Genomic DNA, 21,469 nt, shown 5'->3' with positions numbered 1-21,469 from the left:
TGTTTCTGTCACTGTAGAAGTTTCAGACCTTGGCCCCTTGGATAAACGTTTTGAAATGTAACTGGACCAGTGGAGGTTCCAGCTGTGTAACTGTGGATTCAAAAGCTGATCAATTAATTTTTACAAACTGGTACTAGTATTTTGTCTAATTAGGCACCTTAATTTTCACAGGTATTGTAACTACTGGATCGACCTTAGCAGGGTTCTACTATTATGTCTCAGCCTACAGAATTTTGTACAGTGATGATGCACAGAAATGGACAGTATACAGAGAACCTGGCATGGATAAAGATAAGGTAAAAGTACCGCATACTTCCTAGGTACGTTCTGTGGAGGTGTCACACCTGTAAATGAGACTAGTTTTGGTATGGTGAGGAAACATTAAGTAACTTTCCTTTTCAGCATCTATACAGAAGATAACATGAAAATATGCAAATATGTAAGGATTTGAACAGTCCTGAAATTCAGAGATTATTTTTATTACTATTTGTGGGTGGGAATGCTCTATACAAGAAACTTCCCTTGGTAGTGGTGAGCTGTCTGGCACTGTGTCCCTTTAAGAGTAAACAGATTTCTTTAAGGTTTACTTTCTTATCCTCTTATGGTTACAGAATAAACCTTAGGGGTTGTATAACTTTCCATCTTTTATAATGTTTCTACCAATCTTACTTTATGACAAAATACTGGTAATTTTCTTGCTTGTGTAATAGATCGGCCCTTGCAGAAGGGTTTCCTTAAAAAATGAAATGGTATGTTCAGATGGCAAAATACTTTGCCACGCAATGTAGTATTGCATGTATACATGTAGTATTGCATACATGTAATACTAACTAATAACCTAGTGACTTTTTAGAAATGGGTCCTAAGGAGGCCTGTCCATCTTTTTGAACCTACACATGAGCTAACAGACTGTTAACATGAAGTAGTAAAACGGAAAAAAAAAAAAATCCAGCATCTTTTGCTAGTTTTTCAGTGCCCTCTTCTGGCCATAAAATAAAATCTCAGCTAGCGAGCCACCTAGATTTAGGCTTCATGTTTAGTTTATTTTCTTTGAAAACCTTTGCAGCTGTTGCCTTTTAATTTAAGCATATTGTTTTTCTTGCAAATTCATGAAATGAAAAAAATTACTGAGCTTGAAATTACAGAAACAGATCTTTTTTTGCCCTCTCTATATCATTAGGTACAATGCATGAAGAACCGTACATATGCAGTTAGTGCCAGCTGCCATTAAGTGATAGAAAAAAGGGTTGGGCATGGTTGATCTCTGGGGCTTCAGAACTTCAAAACCAGCAGATTTTTGCTCTGTCTGACATCATCTCACTTGATACAGCTTTGCTTTTGGATGTATATGCAGGTAGGCTTCTTGAAGCCTGACATAATTGCCCACCAGACCAACCAGGAGGTGCTATTCCCCATTTTTTTTTTTAAAGACATTTGAAATTCCTGACATTGTTCAGGACACTAGAAACCTTTCCAAGGGTTTCCTATAGTCCTCTTTGCAAATTGCTTCTAGAGATCTGTCAGTACTCAAGAAAAGCTTTTCTTAAAATTTTCCTATATGAAAAGATGATGATAAAATGCTTGAACTGGGGAAAAATGGGAAAGTTGCATGTTGGAAAAGTTTTGATTGACAGCACAGAGGCAGATGGAGAGTTTGATAGTAAATGCAATACGAAAGTAATTTCTTACAAGAAAACTTGCACTGTCTTGAGCTCAGAAGCAATTTTTTTTTTTGTCCAAAAAAATAAATGAACAAAAATATTGAGCTGCAGGTAAAGTTAAGTTATTATCATAACACTTGACATCAAAAGCTTGACTAATAAAAGCCTGGAGTAAAGAATTAATTTAGTGTTAATCTTTTGTGACGGTAATAGTCAATGTTAATGATTCCTGTGGCCTTTGCTGTTACAGGCTTAGCCTCAGAAACCTGAATTGAGACTAATTTTTAGTGTTGGGCATCTGTTTTTCTAATTTGTAACTTCTGCATTTGTGGCTCAGGTAGCCAGATGCAGCTTGCCGCCCTCCTTTAGCAGTGGGCACCAGCAGGCACAGCACAAAAAAGGAGACAGTGCAGCAGGTTGGGCAGGGCACATCCCCTCAAACAGTTGCCTCTGTATTTTACTTCTTGTTTGCATCTTTAACCAAAACAAATAATTCTCTGGGGAGATATGTAGCCACAAGTCTGTCATTAAAAAAATAAAATAAAATAATGAGGGCCCTAGTTAAGGGGAGAAGGTGCTGTACATTGTGTACATTGGAACCCTGTCTTCTGTAGACACAGAAACTGTGACTGCTTTGTATTACTCATTTATTTCCAAAATAACACCATAGACTTCTGCATTTAATCTGTCTTCATTCATTGCTAGCAAGTATATTTATGAACAATAAACTTAAATTCAGAGCAGGAAAAATATCACCAAGAGCCATGCGCTTGTACATCTGCACTGCAGTAAGTGGGGGACGAGCAGAGACTATACGCTTTGAAGGCAAACATGAGGTGTTCAGTACGTGAATGGGTTAGCAGTGAGTTTGATAGTGTTACTTAGATACATAAAAATGAAAATTCTGGTTACTAATTTAAGGTGTAGAAAAACCAGTACACTTGAGGTACTTCATTTGAATTACCAGATTATGTTTCCGTGCCTAAATTGACTTATGTGTCTATTTGATCAGTCAGTGCTTTCAAACATGAGTAAGTACAAACCAAAATTTTTATGTGTAAGTAACAGTAATGAGGCTTGTGTATCTTCTGGGAAGGGATACAGGTTCTGTATGTCAGGGAGCCCAGGCAAGAGTCACTTGGAGTTGTTTGGGCTTTTGAATGGATAGTTTCCTGGAACTATTGTTTTTTTCTCAAACCTGTAGGGATATTGTATTCATTTTGTTACAAAAACCTAAACACAGGGGTGCAATACAAAAAGCTCTATTTTGGGTATCAAGATTGAAACACCACTGATCTGCATTGATCGGAAAGGTGCTAAATAACTCCACTGCTCCATTTGATGCAGACGCATCAGCTGTCACACAAGTAGGCTTGCCCTCAAGAGTGGCAAGATGCTTTACTGTTCACCAAGTGGTGTGAGTGAGCAGAAAACTCAAAACTCATAGTATTTATTTTTCAGGCAAGTGCCCTAATTCTGTTCTGTGTTATGTCCAGCATGATTTGCAATGTCTCTACTGGTGCTTTAAAACCGAACATTACTGTTTACTGCCACCTCCATGGAGATGTGTCACAATAGCACCCAAGGGCTGCATCTGCGGAGCCAGAGCCCAAGTGCTACCCACGAACGTGGAGAGACAAGTTCACTTCCTACCCAAAGGCACGATACCAAACCAGTCCTCCCAGAGGAGATGGGATGGCTTGCTGGGTTGGAGTTTGGGCTTAGTTTCTGTATTATTTTAAGCAGGGTGGTGCAAAACCTGTAGTCGGCTGTACGTTTGTCAGCGTGCTTACACCACATCATACTGCAACTATAGGCTTACAGTTTGTACATTTCACCAGATTGTCACGTTTTTATGAGTTCTTTGTGTGTGAGGACCAGCAGTGAGAGACCAGCACCCATCCCTGGTGCAGAGCCGGTGCCCTTGGCTCCGGTGACACCGAGCGCTCCCGCAGTCCGAGCCGAGCCCTGTTTCACATGTGGTGCAGCCCTTGCAGCCAGCAGCTGCTAGAGGACAGGCTCATTGCATACCTGCCTGCCTCTCTCAGCGCTTTCCAAGAAATGCCATGCCCAGACAGACGGTGCTTAAACTGTCAGGCTGTGTGCCAGCGCCACAGAATTCCTGCTTTCACGTTGTCACAGCTGCTTGTTTTGCTATATATGTTTGAAAAGCAAGTGCAAAATACCAACAAGGACTGAGTTAGAATTACTCGGTGCCATAAACATGATGTCTTTAACAGCATGCATTGCTTGGGGTGCAGCGGTAGAATATTACATGGTACCTTTATTCTGAAGTAGTTGCGTGTATACATGTACACCCGCCCCCCATTTATTTAGTCATATATTTGATAGGGCAAAGTGAGTGGATATGTGCAGGCAGCAGCACCATTCTGGGGTGAATTTTCAGCATTCTGCACCACTTATTTTTCCTAAATAAAATATCTAAATTGGTTGTAGTTACCCTAAATAAAACAACAAAATCGGTTGTAGTTACTTAGTTGCTATTGCTTTTGTATAACATAATGTTTGTCCCTCTCTTTTTTTTTTTTTTTTTTTTCCCCCTTCCTTTTCTAGGTATTTCAAGGGAACACTGAATTGTACCAGGAAGTTCGCAATAATTTCATTCCACCTATTATTGCACGCTTTTTTAGGATTAACCCCTTAAAATGGCACAAGAAAATTGCGATGAAAGTAGAATTGCTAGGATGTCAGTTTAGTATAGGTAAGGCAACTGAAAACCTTTCAACAAGCAGTGAAACAATTTGGCAAAGATTACATTGTGGGTATATTTTCAATGAGATAAAAGTATTTCTTAGCTGCATAATCCTTCTGTAACTGATTCTTCTGAATTTCTTCCAAAGCTATTACACTTAACCTGGAAGATACCCTGTATAGGCGTAAACGAGGTAATAAGTGTTTCAAAAGACACCGGTCACTTGCTTTCCATGTTACTGATTCACGGGGGTTTTTTTGTCATTCTGTAACATGAACAAAAGCTTTAGAGCAAAGTGTTCCAGCTCTCTTCTCCTGAAAAGGAACATGGAAAAGGACCACTTCAATAAACTTATTATTTAATAATGTCTTCTCTTCTAAAGGGCGTGCTCCTAAAATCACCATGGCACCGCCACCTCCGAACAAGAATGACAAGAATGATGACTTTAGTGAAGACTTTATTCATTCAGTGAAGACTTCATTGCAGACAGACAAAACAACTTTCACACCTGAAATAAAAAATACCACAGTGACTCCAAGTGTAACCAAAGGTATCCACAGTTAAGCAGTAGAAGTGTTTGGGAAGTCCTTACAGTACTTTGGTATATATTAAGTGTGCTTTCTGAATTTAAATATTCTCAACAATATATTGTAGCATATTATCAATCTCTTCTTTTTAATATTTACCAGTTATTACATATACATATCGTAAAAAATGTACAGGTTGCATACTGTGTGCAGAAACAAAACCAATCTGCCAAGTTTTATGCATATGGTAAATTCCGTCTTTCAAAACCTGTTCAAACTGAGTTCAGCTTTTAATGAATGAATAAATTTTGTCAGAAGAAGTTGCAACTTGGACTTCCCTTCAGAATTAATCAGGTGTAGCTGCTTTGTTATTTCATTTGATAATTTCTTAGGACAAAATGCTTTCAACATAGGTAATTTTTATGGAGCAGTCATGTTGGCATGAAATTCAAAAAACATCACCTGGCATCATCATTTTGTCTAGCCAAGAAAATTGTCAGGAAAGGGAGCGGGCTCCCTGCAGATGTAGGCATGGGTGAAGTGACCTTTGGATGCCAGGGGCAGGGATGGTCCCGTTTCACGTGCAGACCCAGCATACACTGCTTGTGGTTAACTGTTAAGGCACTCTGTGACAAGTACTTCGTACAGGAACTTCAGACTTCAGTGGTTGCGTATTCCTGGGCTCACTTGATTTTCCTTGTTAATACTGAAATACATTGTTCTAAAAGAAAAAAACCACACTTACTTGTATTAAAGCAATCTGTTGACTTTGAAAAACCTTGCAAAAATCCCAGCTGTGCATGCACGTAGAAGAGGTGGATGTTAATTGACATTTAGACTGGGAGCATTCAGTGGGGTAGCTTAGCTGGGGGATTTGGTGTTAAGACACTACATGAAAACTGTGTGCTTTACCTGAGTAATTTTCAAATTAAAAACTGATGTATGAGAAGCTCTTCTGTCTGACACCACTTAATTTAATGGCTTTCAGATGTGGCATTGGCAGCAGTTCTGGTTCCAGTACTGGTGATGGTCTTCACTACTCTGATTCTTATCTTAGTTTGTGCGTGGCATTGGAGAAACCGGTAAATGAACAGATGAATGAAAAGTGCTTTAAATGACTGGTGGCTTGGTGCGTGGGAATGAAATGCTGCATGTATCTTGCTATGGGAACTACAAGGTCTACACTGGTGGAAGGATTTTTTTTCACAATTGTATTCTCTGTGAAAAATGCTCACTTGAATAGCAAGGACAGTGAAAACATCTTTTTGTGACTCTTCATTAGAAATGCTTTTACTGAAAACTGGTTTCTCCAGGAGCAGCAGACTGGTGATAGCAAGCCAGGTTACTGGTGCTTATACTTTTAAATTTGAGGACCAGTTACAGCCAAAGTGATCATTGCTGTAGTTAATTAACACATCTTCCAACAAACTAGCTAAAATACCCATTGTTTCTTTTTTTCACAGCAAGAAAAAAACTGAGGGCACTTATGATCTGCCTTACTGGGATCGTGCAGGTAACAAAATGCTTTTATGAAATCCTTTACTTGGTGGTTTTGGTTTGATGCGTATTTCGGATTGCAGTGGCACAGTTGGCTTCCACTAGCAGAAGCCTCTTCAGTGCTAACTGATGTAGGCATAGTGAACACTGAATTTCTTTTCTGGACAGGCTTAGCTGCTTCATTCCCTGATAATTTTTTTCAGAAATAGAAAATGCCTTGTCTCCTGTTAAGAGCTTACAGCTTCAGATTTAATTACACAACATGAGGGGAAAAGTAATTTCTGAGGAATGTCTTTATATGTTTGGTAATCATCTGTTTGATACTTTTTTGGTCCTGGAAAAAAACCTTTCATCTTGGTGTATAAAGTCTGTCAGGGTTTGTCTTTCTTCACTGCCCTAGTAAGCACGTGGGATTGCCTGCAGCGATCCCCTTTCGGGCATATTTTCCATCCTACCGTCTTGTGCCCCGTGAACTTGAAATCAGACAATTCCACCAAGCAGCACTTAGCAAGTGTCCTGAAAACGCTTGTTCCAGTGTACAGGGCTGCAGCAGCAGCCGGGTTTGTACTGGCTGTGTGACTGTGCTCCACGGCTCTGGCCTCATGCTGACAATTTCCAGATCTGCGTGTTTGCTCACTGGTGTTTTAAGTGTTGCCTTATCCTTTAGACAAGAAACCTCTTCATGACCCAGTTTTTGTTTATTACATGTCCATTTCTGGTAGGTCATAGCATTGTTGTCTTAGAATATTAGACTCAACTCAAAGTGTCCTGTATTTAGATGGCAGTAATGGAGAGGACAGATTTTTTTCCTGTTTGCTTAAATGTAAATGTTCAGTATGCAAGCCTGTTTTAGAATAAAATTTGGCAAAATGCAGTATCAAAATAATGTTGCTCTGCTTTCCTGTGGAACCTCTGTCCATCCCCTCCCATAGGCTACATCAGATTTTGCTAAACAGTGTTCTGTGGTTTTGAATTTCCTCTTTCTTGGGCTTTACCTGCAGGATGGTCTCTTACAGCTGGAATGAAATACGTTAATGGTCAGCAAAACCAGAATGGCTCTGGCTACTGGGGGGAACCTAACAAAGCCAGCCCTCCCTAATTTCTCTTGAGATAATGGTCATGACCACAGTCACTCCTTTGCATTTCCACTGAAGTTAAAATCCTCTTTATTCAGTTTTTTGTAAATACTCACTGATCAGCCTTTTTCAACAACATGAGTTAGAAACATGGCATTGGCAGCGAGAAACTACATGAATTAAATGTACTTTTAGGTTTTGACTGAGTTTGTCTAAAATTTTATGTACATACTTGTTTTACAAATTGTAATCATGGCTGACTTCGTAGTATTTTCTGTGTTTTATTTTACGAACTAATTAATGTCATGAGTAGCCGCAGCACTGCTGCCAGTGGACATGTGGGGATGGATTTACTAGACTGCAGCGGTTCTGCAGGTGTGTGTTTGAAGGGGGTGTGTTCAGGCAAGGTGACTGGCTGAGAGTGACGTTGTCACCGCTGAATCTTCAGTCTACCAGAAAATGTTAAGCGTCTTGTAACCTCAGGGTCATACAAATACTGGTAATTGAGTTGTTCACCTGCTACTACAAAATAAAAAGTGGTGTAAAAATACTTTAGTAGCTTAAAACACAGTATATATGCAGTTTTGTTTTTTGTTTGTTTGGGTTTTTTTAAAATCCATGTAAAGGATGGTGGAAAGGAATGAAGCAGTTTCTCCCGACCAAATCAGCAGAACATGAAGAAACTCCCGTACGCTACAGCAGCAGTGAAATTAGTCACCTAAGACCAAGAGAGGTCCCAACAATGCTGCAAACAGAGTCTGCAGGTACATTTTACTGTTTTTGTGGGCTGTGTAATTACATGTATATAGGCTACATTTAACTATTTCCTGTTTGTTTTGGGGAACAGAGGAGAAATGAATAGTTCTGTTGCATTTCTTAAAATGCAGGTTTTTTCAAATCTGTTCTCCTGAGTATCATAAAAGTATGTATTAATTGACTTGATGTACTGTAGATAGACAATTTCCCAAGTTAATGCAGTCACTGAAGTTTCTTTACTTGTACTTTTTCTTAAACCCCATAAAGGGTTGAAGGATTGTTTTGGTTATATTTTCATGCACTGGAAATAACTTCACCCCATTACCTTTGTGCACAAATCTGAAACATGGCACTTGGTTCCCTACATGGACTCTTATGGATTAAGTCATTCTTTTGCTCTGGAAAAGGCAGCGTTACTGGTAATGGCGTATGCCCTTTCCTTGGTAAGCCAGTCATTAGAGGAAGATGTGCCTTTGGTTCTGTACTTACCTGCTGATGGCAGAAATACACAGACCTGCAGGAATTATGGCTTCACAGCAGGCAAAATTACTTCTCTCTTTTTGGTTGCCTCTCTGTTTTTACCCAGCTAAGCAGGTTTGTCACCTCCAGCTTAACTGATTATCTGTTGAACTAAAACATCTCAGCTGACCACCCCTGCTCAGAAGGACAAAACCTCTGCCCCAAGGGCCACTCTTTATCCAAAGCCAGGCAGGATAATTTCATTTAATTCTAATTTTGCAGGGAAGAACATTTCAGAAAACTTTGTTTTGAGGCAGATTTACAGCATGGGAAATTGCAGCTCACAAGGAAAGTATAAAACTGAGAAATTGGGATGTTGTGGCTATCCCCATGGCTTTAACTGTTGGGTGGAAATGACTTTTCCCAAATCAATTGGCACTGGCGGACGGAGGTGGACCACTGCTTTGATCTAGGATAATCATCTCTGTGACACTATTGACAGGTTGTATTTGACAGGTTGCATTTAATGTGATGCCACTGCAAAAAAACCACTCCATTAACTGTGTTTTTCTTTTGTTTTGTTGGGGCTTGCAACACAAGAGTATGCTCAACCACTGGTAGGGGGAATTGTCGGAACACTTCATCAGAGATCAACTTTTAAACCAGAGGAAGGAAAAGAAGCAAGTTACGCCGATTTGGACCCTTACAATTCACCCATACAAGAAGTTTACCATGCATATGCTGAACCACTACCTGTAACTGGACCAGAATATGCAACTCCAATAGTCATGGACATGTCCAGCCACGCCAGCACACCTCTTGCCATTCCTTCAATTTCCACATTCAAAGCTGCAGCAAATCAAGCTCCTCCGCTGGTTGGAACTTACAATAAACTCTTATCTAGGACAGATAGCACATCATCAGCACAGGTGCTGTATGACACACCAAAGGGGCAGCCGGGGCCAGGTGTCACTGCCGAATTGGTGTACCAGGTACCACAGAGTGTGGCCCATTCCACTGGGAGCAAGGATGAAGCAAATTAGCTCACAAGTCAGGCAGAATGATGGCTTGTTTTTAAAAGCCAGTTCCATAAAGTTGACAGTTTCATTTTTTAATCGCATTGTTTTGATATTGTTAGTCTTAACTAATACAATGGTGAACCAAAAGATGTGGTATTGGAGTAGGGAAACCAGTAATTCTGCCTTTCATTAAGCTGTATATATAATTAACAGCTTGTCTCCTGCAAAATGGTGGACTTCTTTATTACTACTGTACAATTGTCTGTCAGACACGGGAGAAGAACTCTTCAAGATCAACTTCAGTAATTCATAGATGTGAATGATATATTGGGAGAAACCATTTAAAGTACAAAAGCCAATAATTTCTTGCTATTGATAGTATTTCAGGGCAGGGCGGTGGGGTGGGGTGGGTGGGGAACAGACACCAAAACCCAAAGCTCCTAACTTTCTAAGATCTATATGTAAGCTCTACAGCTGCTAAAATTTTACCCTACAAAATACCTACACAACTTTGGACTTTAAAAACTACTATCAGTCAGGACTGATGGCAAAAATCCCATTAATTTCATGGCATATGCTCACTTTGATTCTAATTACGTTATTTTAGCTTTTGTTCACAGGATTAGGGAATCATCAGCTGTGTGTTCCTTAGAGGGTTCCTATCATTTCTGTTAGCCTTCCAAAACCAGAATCTGCTGCCTGTACAGTCTGTTTCCTGCCTCATCTCCTTAAGCCACTCAGTCTTGTTCATTCCTAGGGATCCAGGAGGCATGAAGTCATCTAAGCACACTACGTAGCAACTGCTTTTTACATACTGCCGTACTAAGGGACAGCTACTCTGAATAGTATCTGCCTTGAATTCAGACTTCCCTGATGGTCACTGTGCAAGAAGCATCCAGGTGGTCAAGGTGACCGAGGCTCCCTCTCTGCCTACCTTGCCCCCCCTCCCTGCCCCCCGGTCGGTATCTGTTGTTGTGTGTTAAAATGGGAGCTTAGGCAAAGAAGGATGTGTATATACTTTTGTGAGTGCTTAAGGAAGCACATAAATATTCTAATGGTGCACAGTTTGTGTTACACGCACATTTAGCACATATGGTACGTTTCAGCACAACTGAAAAACCTTAGCCTTAGGAGGCTTTTCTTATTATTGTTCTTATTAGAAGTACAAAAGATTCTAAAACCTTTGCATGAGAAGCAGTACTGTTCCAAAGAGTGTCCATTTCAGAAGCATTTAATGGAATTTGCATCCTTTGAATGTTCCAGTGTGTTCCCTACTATGAAAACATTGCCAGAAGACTGAACACAGTCTTCCATTTGGGGTAATGTAGACTGGTTTTAGCTCGGTAATCAAAAAATGAAAACAGTTCAGATGTTGTATTTGCCATTTTTGTCTTATTAGAAACAAAGCACAGCTTTTTAACCTAAGCAGTAGAAAAAAACCCACAATAAAAATGCTTTATTTTTATTGTAACAGCAGCACTGTTGGGAAGATGCTGAATTAATTTACACCTACTCCCTACCTACACATTAGCCCAGTTTTATGGCCTTCAGTGGTTACTCTTTGTTTCTGCGATGTAACTCAACTCAGCCTTGTTTACTGCCCAGGGTCCTTAAGCTAGCTGGAGAACATCCAGATCGGAAGTAAAACACTGAGGCTGCCACTGTATCTTTATACTAGAGCAGTATCCTAATCTAACACCTGATCATTGTTTGCACAGGGGGGCTATAGATAAACTCAGTAATCCAGAACTACTTGTGGCCTGCTAGAATATGTTATTATATGCTCTGTGCTACCTTAAAACCTAATTCTACAATTTTTTCATCATTCATTGAGAACAATTTTTTTGTTGTTGTTTTTTAGAATTGGGTGCCTAAGACTAAATGTGAATGTAAGTAAGGGTGGTATATAAGACCCATTCATGTAAAATGAATTCCTGCCTATAGTTTTACTTTTGATGTTATTGCAACTTTTTCTGCTTGATAGACCTAGTTTGCAATCTTTGTAGTTTTGCTTAAACAGGTAAGTAAGTGTTCTTACCCATCAGCAGCAACTACAAATTTGAAATTATCAGAGCTGATTTTGAGAGGGGTGGGAGGTCATTTGTTTGCACGAAGATGTGGCATACTTATTCCAGCCAAGTTAAGAAACCTCTGCATTCTGAAACTGTACCAGTTTAGGCTTAGAAACATTAATCTGCCATAAAAATAAATGGATGTATTCAAGTCAGTAAAATTAACATGCCTGGATTTAATTTTTACTGTAGGCCAGGTATGGTAGAACTGTGGATGTACTGCAGGCTAAGATGGTATAAGGATTAAACAGTTTCTCTACAGTGGGTCATTTTTTAAGCAACCATAATGCAGCTTCATTATCTGAGCAGCATAAGCTGTTGACTGGGGTGGATGCTTTTAAGTCCATTTCTGAAAGAAATTGGGCTGAAGTTTTGCTCCCTGCGTTCAGCTTTGAACACGTTATCTGCTAGGGCTAAGAAGATAAATTTGAATATGTAACAGTGGGGTTTAAAATGTATGCTACAAACTTAAATATTGATTCCCAAATGTAAGTTGCGTGACACACATAAGATCAGCATTCTTCCGTTTCCAGTAGGTGCAGAGGTACATATAATCGGTTTGTCTTATGTGTGAAGACATATGCATATAAAATGTATTTCAATCTTGTTTGACTCGAGTATTCTCCCAGAATGTATGTTCTTACCTCAGCATGTATTGTAGTTGCTCAGTATTTGTATATGTTGCTAGAACTTAGACTGTAAAAATAGTGAGGGAGTTTTATATGTATGTTTAAAAGTATTTTAAATAAATTGTACATAGGTATTACTCAGTATGTTTGCATTTAACACCTATGTTATATCCAGTTCCTCTGTTGTATGGAAATGCAAGGGTTATTTATGAGTTACCATGGTACAGCTGGGGGCGGGGGGTGGGTTATGCCCACCTTGCCTCCTCCTGGCAGTGGGTGTGTTCAGCAGCCACCCACAGAGGCTGGGTCGGTCCCTGCCCCAGCACCAGACTCTCCTCATGGCTGAAGGCTGCTCAGGGGCAACTGGTACTCACAGGAGGGAGCTTCCCTGGTAGTAGCTTCCCTGCAGCTGGCAGAACCTGGCCCTGGAGTCCTGCGCGATGAGAGGCCGAGGCAGCTGCCCTCGGTCAGTGCCGTGAGAGGCAGGCTCCACCACGCAGGTGCAGAGACAGCCCCCGCCCCATCTCCCAGGCAGCATACCACCTCCATACTGGCAGAGGGGCTGCTAGTTTATTCCTCAACTAGACCACATGTGTCTTCCAGTTACTGGAAAAAAGCTTTCAAAGCTTTCCACTTCTTTCTCTTAATTCTGGCACTGCAGCTCCTAAAATAAGGAAATCATAATTGCTGCTCTTTTGTGAGCACAAGGTTGGTATAGGAGCCTAATTCCTGAGTCCTGTGCTTGTCAAACTGAAACATCTTCGTAACTTCACAAGCAGACTTGTCTTCAGAAAGTGAATGCCAGTGTGCCTGCGAGCATCCCTAGAAGGACTGCTCTCTGGTGGGATGCCATCTGTGCAAGGCAGAACACTTGCTGTTTCCTGAGCTGTCTCTGCATCCTGCTAGACATACGTTCTGCCTGAAACACAACTTACCTGAAATGCTGCTGCTTCAGCACGGGCTGTCAGCTTCATGTTTAAGGTTTTCCACACGTTGGGTGATGGAGGGAACTAGGACTATTCTAGTACATGAGTTTGTCTGAAACAAACGCAAAAGAAGGTGAATGTTATTAGTAACAAAGGATTCATGCTTTATATAGCAAAGGCATTAGAATGCTCCTTCAGAAGTCTCAGAAGTCACAGAAATAAGTTTATCTCAAGCCACCCTGTAGGTTTACTTTATAACCTCTCAAAAGTAGATTGAAAGAGACTGCCTGTACCACTTTACTTTCAGTAAGTAACTGCATGGTTTGGTTTTTTCCCTGTACCAAAAACCCCAAAGGCAGCCTTATTACTGACAACAATGCTTTGTCACTTTACTCACCTCTAAAGTAAGTAGCCTACACCTTTTATGTTTAAAAGTTGTAAGTAATTATTCCTAGGAGAAATTACCAAAAAGTAGGATTTGGTAATGAAGTTAAGCTAAAGCTCTGGTAAGGAAAAGTGGTCTGACACTGTTGCGGTGTCTCAGCTGGGAAGCAGTATGTCCCGGCTGCTGCAGGGGCTCACTGGTACTTGCACGGTTATCAGCACCCCGCCTTCTGTGCCTGGCAGCTGCCAGAATCCTGCCGCGGTGTCCCCAGGCACAGGGAACACCAGGGCTGAGAGGGGACGGCACCTGCTCATCTGCCAGCACCAGAAACAGCCCCTTGGCACTGCCACGCACTGACTCGGGGAAAAGGTTTCGTTTGCTCCCACAAAAAGTCTCATCAGTATTAAAACCCACTACTAATAAACATTTGAAGTTCTTGCACCAATCATGACTTCATTTCACATTAAGGAAAAAAGCACACAGGGAGTTCCTGTCATACCGTTTCTAGAAGTTCTTGCATTTTGTGGAAGGAGTTTTTGTGTGGAAAAGCTCCTGTTTAGCGAAGGAAGTATTTTGCAAGTGAAAGCACATCAGCTGTTAACATTTAAGACGTTGAGACCCAATATGTACAAAATATTCTGTAAGTAAAAACACCTCAAAGAATGAAAACTTGAGCATGTGGAGAATTAACGCTATTCTTTTCTAGAAACTAGCTGATTTTTTCTGTTTCCCCAGAAACCCCTAACTATGCTGGGAAAGTAAAGCGGACACCAGAGCAGAGCTGTTTTTCTCAGCATGAGCAGTCATGAGGCCACGTTATTTTACCTACACTGGTATATACATATCTTTGAGCTGTTAATCCACCGTGTCTTTGCCCCCCACAGCCAAGCCCCTCTACCTCTCAAGTGTAAAGTTACCAGGTTTATTTTTGTCAGTGTGCAAACACAATGGTACTTGGTTTAAGGAAAAAAATCCCACCTTAGAACTCATTTCTACCTGCACAGCCTTCAGGAGGCTACCAGCAACAATGCCAAGGCACGTTAAGTTGCTACCCTACTGCAACCTGCATTTTGTAGGTACCCGTTGCACAATGCACAACCACCAGGCTGTGAACGTGAGGTAGGAAGGGACTGCATCATCCAGCGAAGTCACCTGCAATTCAGGTGAGCAACTGCCTCTCCGCTGACGGGATATCCAAGATTAGGACCTGATTTCTGTGGAGGAGGTGTGCAGAAGTACGGAACATTTTCTCACATCTTGCTCATGTTTTGTAGGGGAGGAAAAAAAAGATTGCCTGGCATTCCTCACTCTTTAGCACAATGTACAAATAAGCTTATCTAAAATATCTACGCTGGGAATGGTTTTTCATGTGTTGAAGAAATTCTAAATCCCCTCTTGTGCACTTGTAACATTTTATTCTTTATTACTCTTCCTATACACACTTCACTGGAGCCTGGTCACAAAGAAATACATGTTTTGTTTTGTTTTGTTTTTTTGTCTAAAGGGAGAAATTAACACCAGCTAACTCTCTTACTACCCAAGATGCCTAGCACTTGCACAGGAGAAGAAAAGTAATGTGCTAAAACACCTCTCCATCTGAGAAGAGCTCAGCTTGCTGCACTGTGTTATCAGTGAAGGAAGTGACACACAATCTTCTGTCTCCTTGTGCACACTCTCCATCAAAATACCTGACCAGCTGGAGCACAACGGGAGGTTTGTAGCTGAGTTCTGTCTGCTGCTCTGCAGGGGGGAGCTCTTGGTAGGGTTCTCTTCATCCAGTGATACAATTATTTATTTATTTTTTATATAAATAAACAAAAAGCCTGAGGACTGCCCTTTTTCAAGTTTGGCTGAAAAAGGCAAATGACTTTTGGCAAAGGAGAGCGCACAGCAGACAGACCATGCAGAAAGCCTTAATTCCTTCAAGAAATGGTAACAAAAAGGATTTGTAAAAGCTCCGTGGTCAAGAATTTCCATCAGTGCAAGGAATGCATAAAAGTGCTGCCTCTCTCAATGCTTCTCATGAGTCTGCTCAGGAAAGGAAAGCAGGTGGGGACAGACAGAGGATAAAGTGCAGTGGAACAACTGCCACAACACACATATCTATGTTAACAGCTTTGAAAAGCTGGTCGCACTCCCTGACCTGCCAGTGACGGCATAATTCTGCAGTCCTGTGTTCACTGGAGGGTTGTAGTATCCATGTAAAAGGTAAACCTTGTTTCAACAGTTGAATGACATTCCTTAGCTGCCAAAGTCATCAAAAGCTATCTGTTTTGCATTTCATGAACTGAAGAGACAAGAAAGAGAGTTTTTCGTAGCAGTTATTAGGAACAAATGAGGACTGGCTACAAAGAAAACAGCAGAGGGAATTTGAAATGACAAGGCTCTTTAACAGTAGTTTTTGTAGTTTAAGATCAAAAGGCAGACAAGTTTCACACATACCTCTACCAGGCAATAAAGAAAGTAATTAACAGCCTGATGCAAAGAAACCCAAAAGACCAGTGATATTTTATAGTCCTTCACACTTCAAAGGGAGAGAAAACAGAACCTTACTTTTAACAGTCATCTCTGCTCTACCGCAGTCAACTCAATTTAAAGGAAAGGTGAAAACTGGACGAACCACCGGAAAACTCCTCAGTATAAGACTTTAAAACAGGCACCAACTGTCATACAAAAATAAGCTGACCAGAAAAAATAAGAACAAAGTTTGTTTGCATTTATCTACATTTCAAATTCTACCACTGACACTAAGAAAGGGTGTTGTAAAGACGACAGACTCTGTGGGAAGGAGCTGGGAGGTACCACTGCAGCATGAGTGGCAGAGAGATGCGTCCTACAAGCTGGAGAGTGCAAAGCCCGGGCAGCACTGAACCGAAGCCTAACACCGAAACTGAAGCCTGAACCACACTGACACAAAGCTGACACCGGCACTGCACGAACACAAGGCATTTATGATGCCTGTCTATGCTTTACCTTAACTTTGATTCTCTCCTTTTAAAGTGGCTCATTTTTTTCTTTAAATTGAAAAGCCTTTCTGTTTTTTTCAGGAGCTCACTCTAAGTAGAGGTGCAGGGAAATCTACATGGATTTCTACCCCACAGAGGATTCATCACAAAGCTATATAATTTGCACGGGAACTGAAATAGGAACGTATGGTTTACATTCACTGCAGTCTAGCATGTAACAGTATCTTAAACGGGAGTGCATACAGCCATGGAACAGTACCTGTCTGGAACTGGTATTTGATGTATGGTTCAATCTCCTGGCACAGCAGTGAAAACTTCTGATTCACGGGAAGCTTGCTGAGATTTGTTTTTAGGTCCTGCTGTGAACACATAGTAGTAGTATCAGAAATAACAGAATTGAAAACCACACAAAAACGTAAACTCATTTGTGTATGTAAAACAGCTATGATAGAATATATTCTGGATTCATTCAGGATTGGATTTATAGAACAAAAATCAGAATATTCTCCAGACACTGAGAGAAAATACTGCAAACAAGCTTCTGCTCTTTTCTTCAGGTTTTATGATGACAATTTTGGAACAAAAAAACAAAATGGAGAAAAAAAATTAAATCCCAAAGGAAGTCCCTAAGCCTTCTACATTAAAAGATAACTTACTCCAATGTCTCCTTCTGCCCGAGATGACTGATTCATTGGGAGCAAAAACTTACATTTTTCAGTAAAGCCCAAATAAAGGTTTCATAACTTTAAGAGATTTCCTAGCTGCAGTTTCATGCAACAAGAAAGCATCGCACTGGTCCAAAAACTCATTGATGCGAAAAGGTAGCCCAGAACAGGGTTCGTAGTTCTCGGCCCACATAAGGGCACTTCAGCTATAATCCTGGAAAGTCATCTTCCTTCAGACAAGTGGGCCAAAAGACCTCATGTTACTGTCCCCAAAGAATTACTCAGCATCCTGGCTTACGTTGCATCTGGCACAATGCACACTGCATCAATAAACCTGCCCTACTTAGAATATACAGTGCTCAATCCTACAGGATAAATCTCACTACCTTAAGTTGTTCAAGACACAAAATTATTTCTCAAACACCAATAACCATTCATTAATCAGTGGTGAAGAGCAGTTTTCCAAATACTGACAAACTCTTCAGGTGTAACACATGCAAAAAGCTCCCCCTCCCCTGGCAACCATGAAGTTCCTCAGGCTTCAAGTAAGTGACACTTCTGATGAGGACACGCTCTCTCCCAGCAGCAGCCAGGTCCCCAACGCAACCTTACGTACCAATTTTGCAAGCAGGTCAATGCAGGACAGCTGCCATACCGATCTCAGTGGGGCGAGGGCCAGCAAGCCACTGCAACAGTTCTGTCTTAGAACCTGCCCAGGCAAGGTATGGCAGGGGCGGAACACCAGCAGGCTCCAGGGGAGCTCTCTCCTAACTTCCAGAAAGGTTTGGGGGTTGGTTTTTTGGGGGGTTTTTTTTGATGCTTGTGAAGTCCTGGTTGTGTTCTATTATCACTCCTTTTATACCTCCCTAACATCAATCCTTCCGTTACTAGCCTTGATGGCCAGCTGCCTAGCTTATTATTTTATACTCCTGAAGGTGTTTATAAGCACATATTACATAGCTGTAATAACCCACGGGGCACTTGGTTAACCCAACGCTTACACCACTCCTTCAGCACCATGAACTTCCAGAATTTTCAGAGCTGTCTTCCAGCCCAGCTTTTTGGTAATCACAGCAAACCACAACACAGTATTATTTTGACAGTTACCTTCATTTCCCAAAATTAAATGGGATAAAAATCCAGTACTTTTGATGTAAAGGAAAAAACCTCAACATTTTAATAAAATTCCAGTTCCTACCAGCAGATTGTAACCAATAATACTATGTTTTTACAGCAAAAGAAGAATAATTTATGTGTCTTTTATAGCACTTTTTCAACACAACAGGAAGATGAAACTATACACACAAAAACCGGTCTCCTACATAAAGCAAGCAAAAGAATGCTGATTATTAAACAAAAATTCTCCTCATAAAACTAGACCTCCCGGGCAGTATTCCCACTCCAAACAGTTGCAGATACTAAATGTGTCACTATCAAGAAACTGAAACCATTTTTCATTATTCCAAATGTTTTAACGGTTTTTCATCTGTATCAGATTTTAAACTCATACAATAATGAAACGCGCAGCCACATGATACCTAGTACTTACAAAGCTGCCTGCAAAAATGAGTCCCCACTGAACCGACCTCAAAGACAACTTCAAATACAACTGTATTACCATTTTCAAAACTTGTGGATATTTTTACAAGGCACATGTATGACTGAATTACCATTAAATAATTCCAAGAATATTTTTTTCCATAAGGCATGCTACCAGCCCTCTAATACATTTTGAAAAGATCCTCCCATAGTCTCAGCTGTGGTCGATGCTATCAGCTTTTTGTTTTCTCTAATGCCAGAATTTGGACACCAAGAGACTCTAACATATATTGGCATAGAGCATCTTTTGTTGGTATAGCTGATCTTTTTCCTTAACACGTATACCTGCATTTGAGATGCTTACTTTTCTGTCAGTCTCCACCACCAATGACCTCTCTGAGGTATCAGTCAGGACAGGTACCTAACCTTTCCAATAGCTACGGCCAGCCATACACCAGCTGAATCCGCCTCCACAAGTGACAGTTTAAAAACTCTCTCTAGTGATGAATTACTTTGTTGGCACAAACAGTGAGGGGAACGAGGAAGCTGTTTTCCTGTGGGAACCACACTATTATACTTTAATTTAGGGCTTTATTTAGGAAAAATTAACTAGTTGTAAAATGTCAGACTTCTTCAGGACCTTGGAGACAGGACTCATCAGACCCAGCACACCAGCACAGAAGAATTCCAAGGGGCTGTACACACAACTTTACACTATTTCAACAAGGGTTGTTTTTTTTTTCCCCTCTTTAATTTTGCATTGTCAGATATATTTGAAAAATTCATTATTTTCAATTCTGCAGTTCACACACAAGTATTTTTCAGAAGATCTTCACTTGTATAGTTAAAAAAATGCTTACCTGCCATTCCTTTTTGCATGCCTTCAGACTTTGCTTGAGTATGACTTCAGATGGTTTGCATGTCTTCTTACCATGAAGCTTCACACATAATGAAACAGAAATTTAACATTAAAAAGAAAAGCTGATTTTCTTCAACTGATCATTTATCTATAAACACCTGCACCAAGAATGTACGTACAATACTTGTTTATATAGTTATACGCTCTATGTAGTTCTATTTCAAGATAGTATTACAATGTTTTACAAAATAAAAACAAGCCCTTGGGGAAAAATAGCATGTGAAACCACACTTTTTCTCTACAAACCAATTATATAAAAATACCACTGTCTTAACTGGGTTTTCTCCAGTACACTTGCAAGCCAGTTTTGCCATGAATGGAAAATTACATCTTCACAGCACTGAAAACTCCATGGAAACAAACCAAGTGGATTCTATTACCAGCTACCTGGAGGTTGATTACCAAAGACCTTCATGGTATAATCTAAATATGCAATGGTAAATACTTACCAAAAAAACCTACAGAGTCAAATTGAAAATTCCCTGAATTCTGAATGTAGGTTATTTTAGCTTTAAACAAGAAAGATAAAATTTTTTGCTTTCATATCAAGTGAGATATTAATCAGCTCAGAACATCATTACTTATACAAAAAAGCATTTTGTACTTACATGAAGTAATATTACTAGACATGACTGTGTATCTTTTTATTAACATAACTACTTTCAGATGAAAACTGTATTCAAAAGGCCTCAAAAATAAGGGAACCACAGAATTCCTACTTTTCTACTAGGGAAGGAAAGCACTAATGCCTGGCAAATGCCAGGATCAATCCAGAATTGTCCTCTCAGGCACTTCATTGATCAGTGAGGATCACACAAGTTACGTGTGAACCAAGTCAGAGGGAGGATTATGGCTTTTTAGCCTTACCAAACAAACCAGCTTCCCCAGATTTCATTCTAGTGAAGAACAAATTGTGTCCAAATGTGCCTCTTTCATATAAAAGCATCTGGAACAGCTGAAATGGATGCAGACATTTGATTGAGTGGTGTAAATCTCGACGTAGCAGATACAAGATTAGACACGGTGCATTGCCTGGGATGCAGTTGTCACATCGAATCGTCTTGTATCTGCCTTGCCTTTAGCCCTACCCAGCTCACAGCTGGCATGAAGGCGGTACCAACCCAGACAGACCTGCTCACGGCTGTTCACATGTTACTGACTTTGCCCAGCACTGCCTGTGATCTGGGGGTTGCTGGGCTTGCTTTCCCAGCAGCTGTTCTTACACAGGTCCAAAAAAGCTGTTGTCTGATAATAAACGCCAAAAGAAGTAACAGAGAAAGGACCTGTACTCTGTTCACAGAGACACAGCACCACGGCAGGTCTGTTTCAACAGCAGGATCCCTTCCAAGGCTGTGCCCAGTGTGGATCCCCACACGGGAGAGGCGGGAGTCCTGTCATCTCAGTGCCAAGCGCTTAGCACCCCGCACCGCTGTGCTGCAGGTTCTGGTGGCACCCACAGCTGCCAGGCCTGCTGGCAAGGGACCACCCAAAGCACCAGCTTCATCCAGTGCTCCCCGTGCCCAGCGTGAGGCAGCGCTCTCATGGGGGGCATCCCTGAGAAAGCCAGCAGGGAGCTGGGCCCCACAGCCACCAGTGCATGGCCTGCCCTCCCCCAGGAGCTGGGGGGCACGGCATTGCAAATTGACCAAAGCAAGGATCC

The 21,469-nt window shown here is 40.9% G+C and overlaps 2 protein-coding genes across 2 annotated transcripts in view; one reads left to right on the top strand and one right to left on the bottom strand.

Moving 5' to 3' along the window:
• Positions 1-12,546, top strand: part of DCBLD2 (discoidin, CUB and LCCL domain containing 2) — a 46,285-nt gene extending 33,739 nt beyond the window's left edge. The window contains exons 9-15 of the mRNA XM_040583205.1: positions 172-296; positions 4,236-4,383; positions 4,757-4,924; positions 5,890-5,983; positions 6,365-6,414; positions 8,101-8,238; positions 9,290-12,546. Of these exons, the coding sequence (XP_040439139.1) occupies positions 172-296; positions 4,236-4,383; positions 4,757-4,924; positions 5,890-5,983; positions 6,365-6,414; positions 8,101-8,238; positions 9,290-9,732 (1,166 nt within the window). The 3' untranslated portion in view covers positions 9,733-12,546. The remainder of the gene's footprint in view (positions 1-171; positions 297-4,235; positions 4,384-4,756; positions 4,925-5,889; positions 5,984-6,364; positions 6,415-8,100; positions 8,239-9,289) is intronic.
• The window catches only part of LOC121083158, a 33,559-nt gene continuing 17,021 nt past the window's right edge, over positions 4,932-21,469 (bottom strand). The window contains exons 7-11 of the mRNA XM_040583206.1: positions 19,751-19,830; positions 16,946-17,045; positions 15,864-16,007; positions 13,345-13,447; positions 4,932-5,622 (exon numbers count right to left, since the gene is read on the bottom strand). Of these exons, the coding sequence (XP_040439140.1) occupies positions 15,985-16,007; positions 16,946-17,045; positions 19,751-19,830 (203 nt within the window). The 3' untranslated portion in view covers positions 4,932-5,622; positions 13,345-13,447; positions 15,864-15,984. The remainder of the gene's footprint in view (positions 5,623-13,344; positions 13,448-15,863; positions 16,008-16,945; positions 17,046-19,750; positions 19,831-21,469) is intronic.

Source organism: Falco naumanni, chromosome 2 (assembly GCF_017639655.2).
Source record: "Falco naumanni isolate bFalNau1 chromosome 2, bFalNau1.pat, whole genome shotgun sequence".
In the NCBI taxonomy this organism is placed as follows: domain Eukaryota; kingdom Metazoa; phylum Chordata; class Aves; order Falconiformes; family Falconidae; genus Falco; species Falco naumanni.
This window is presented reverse-complemented; position numbering and strand designations above follow the sequence as displayed.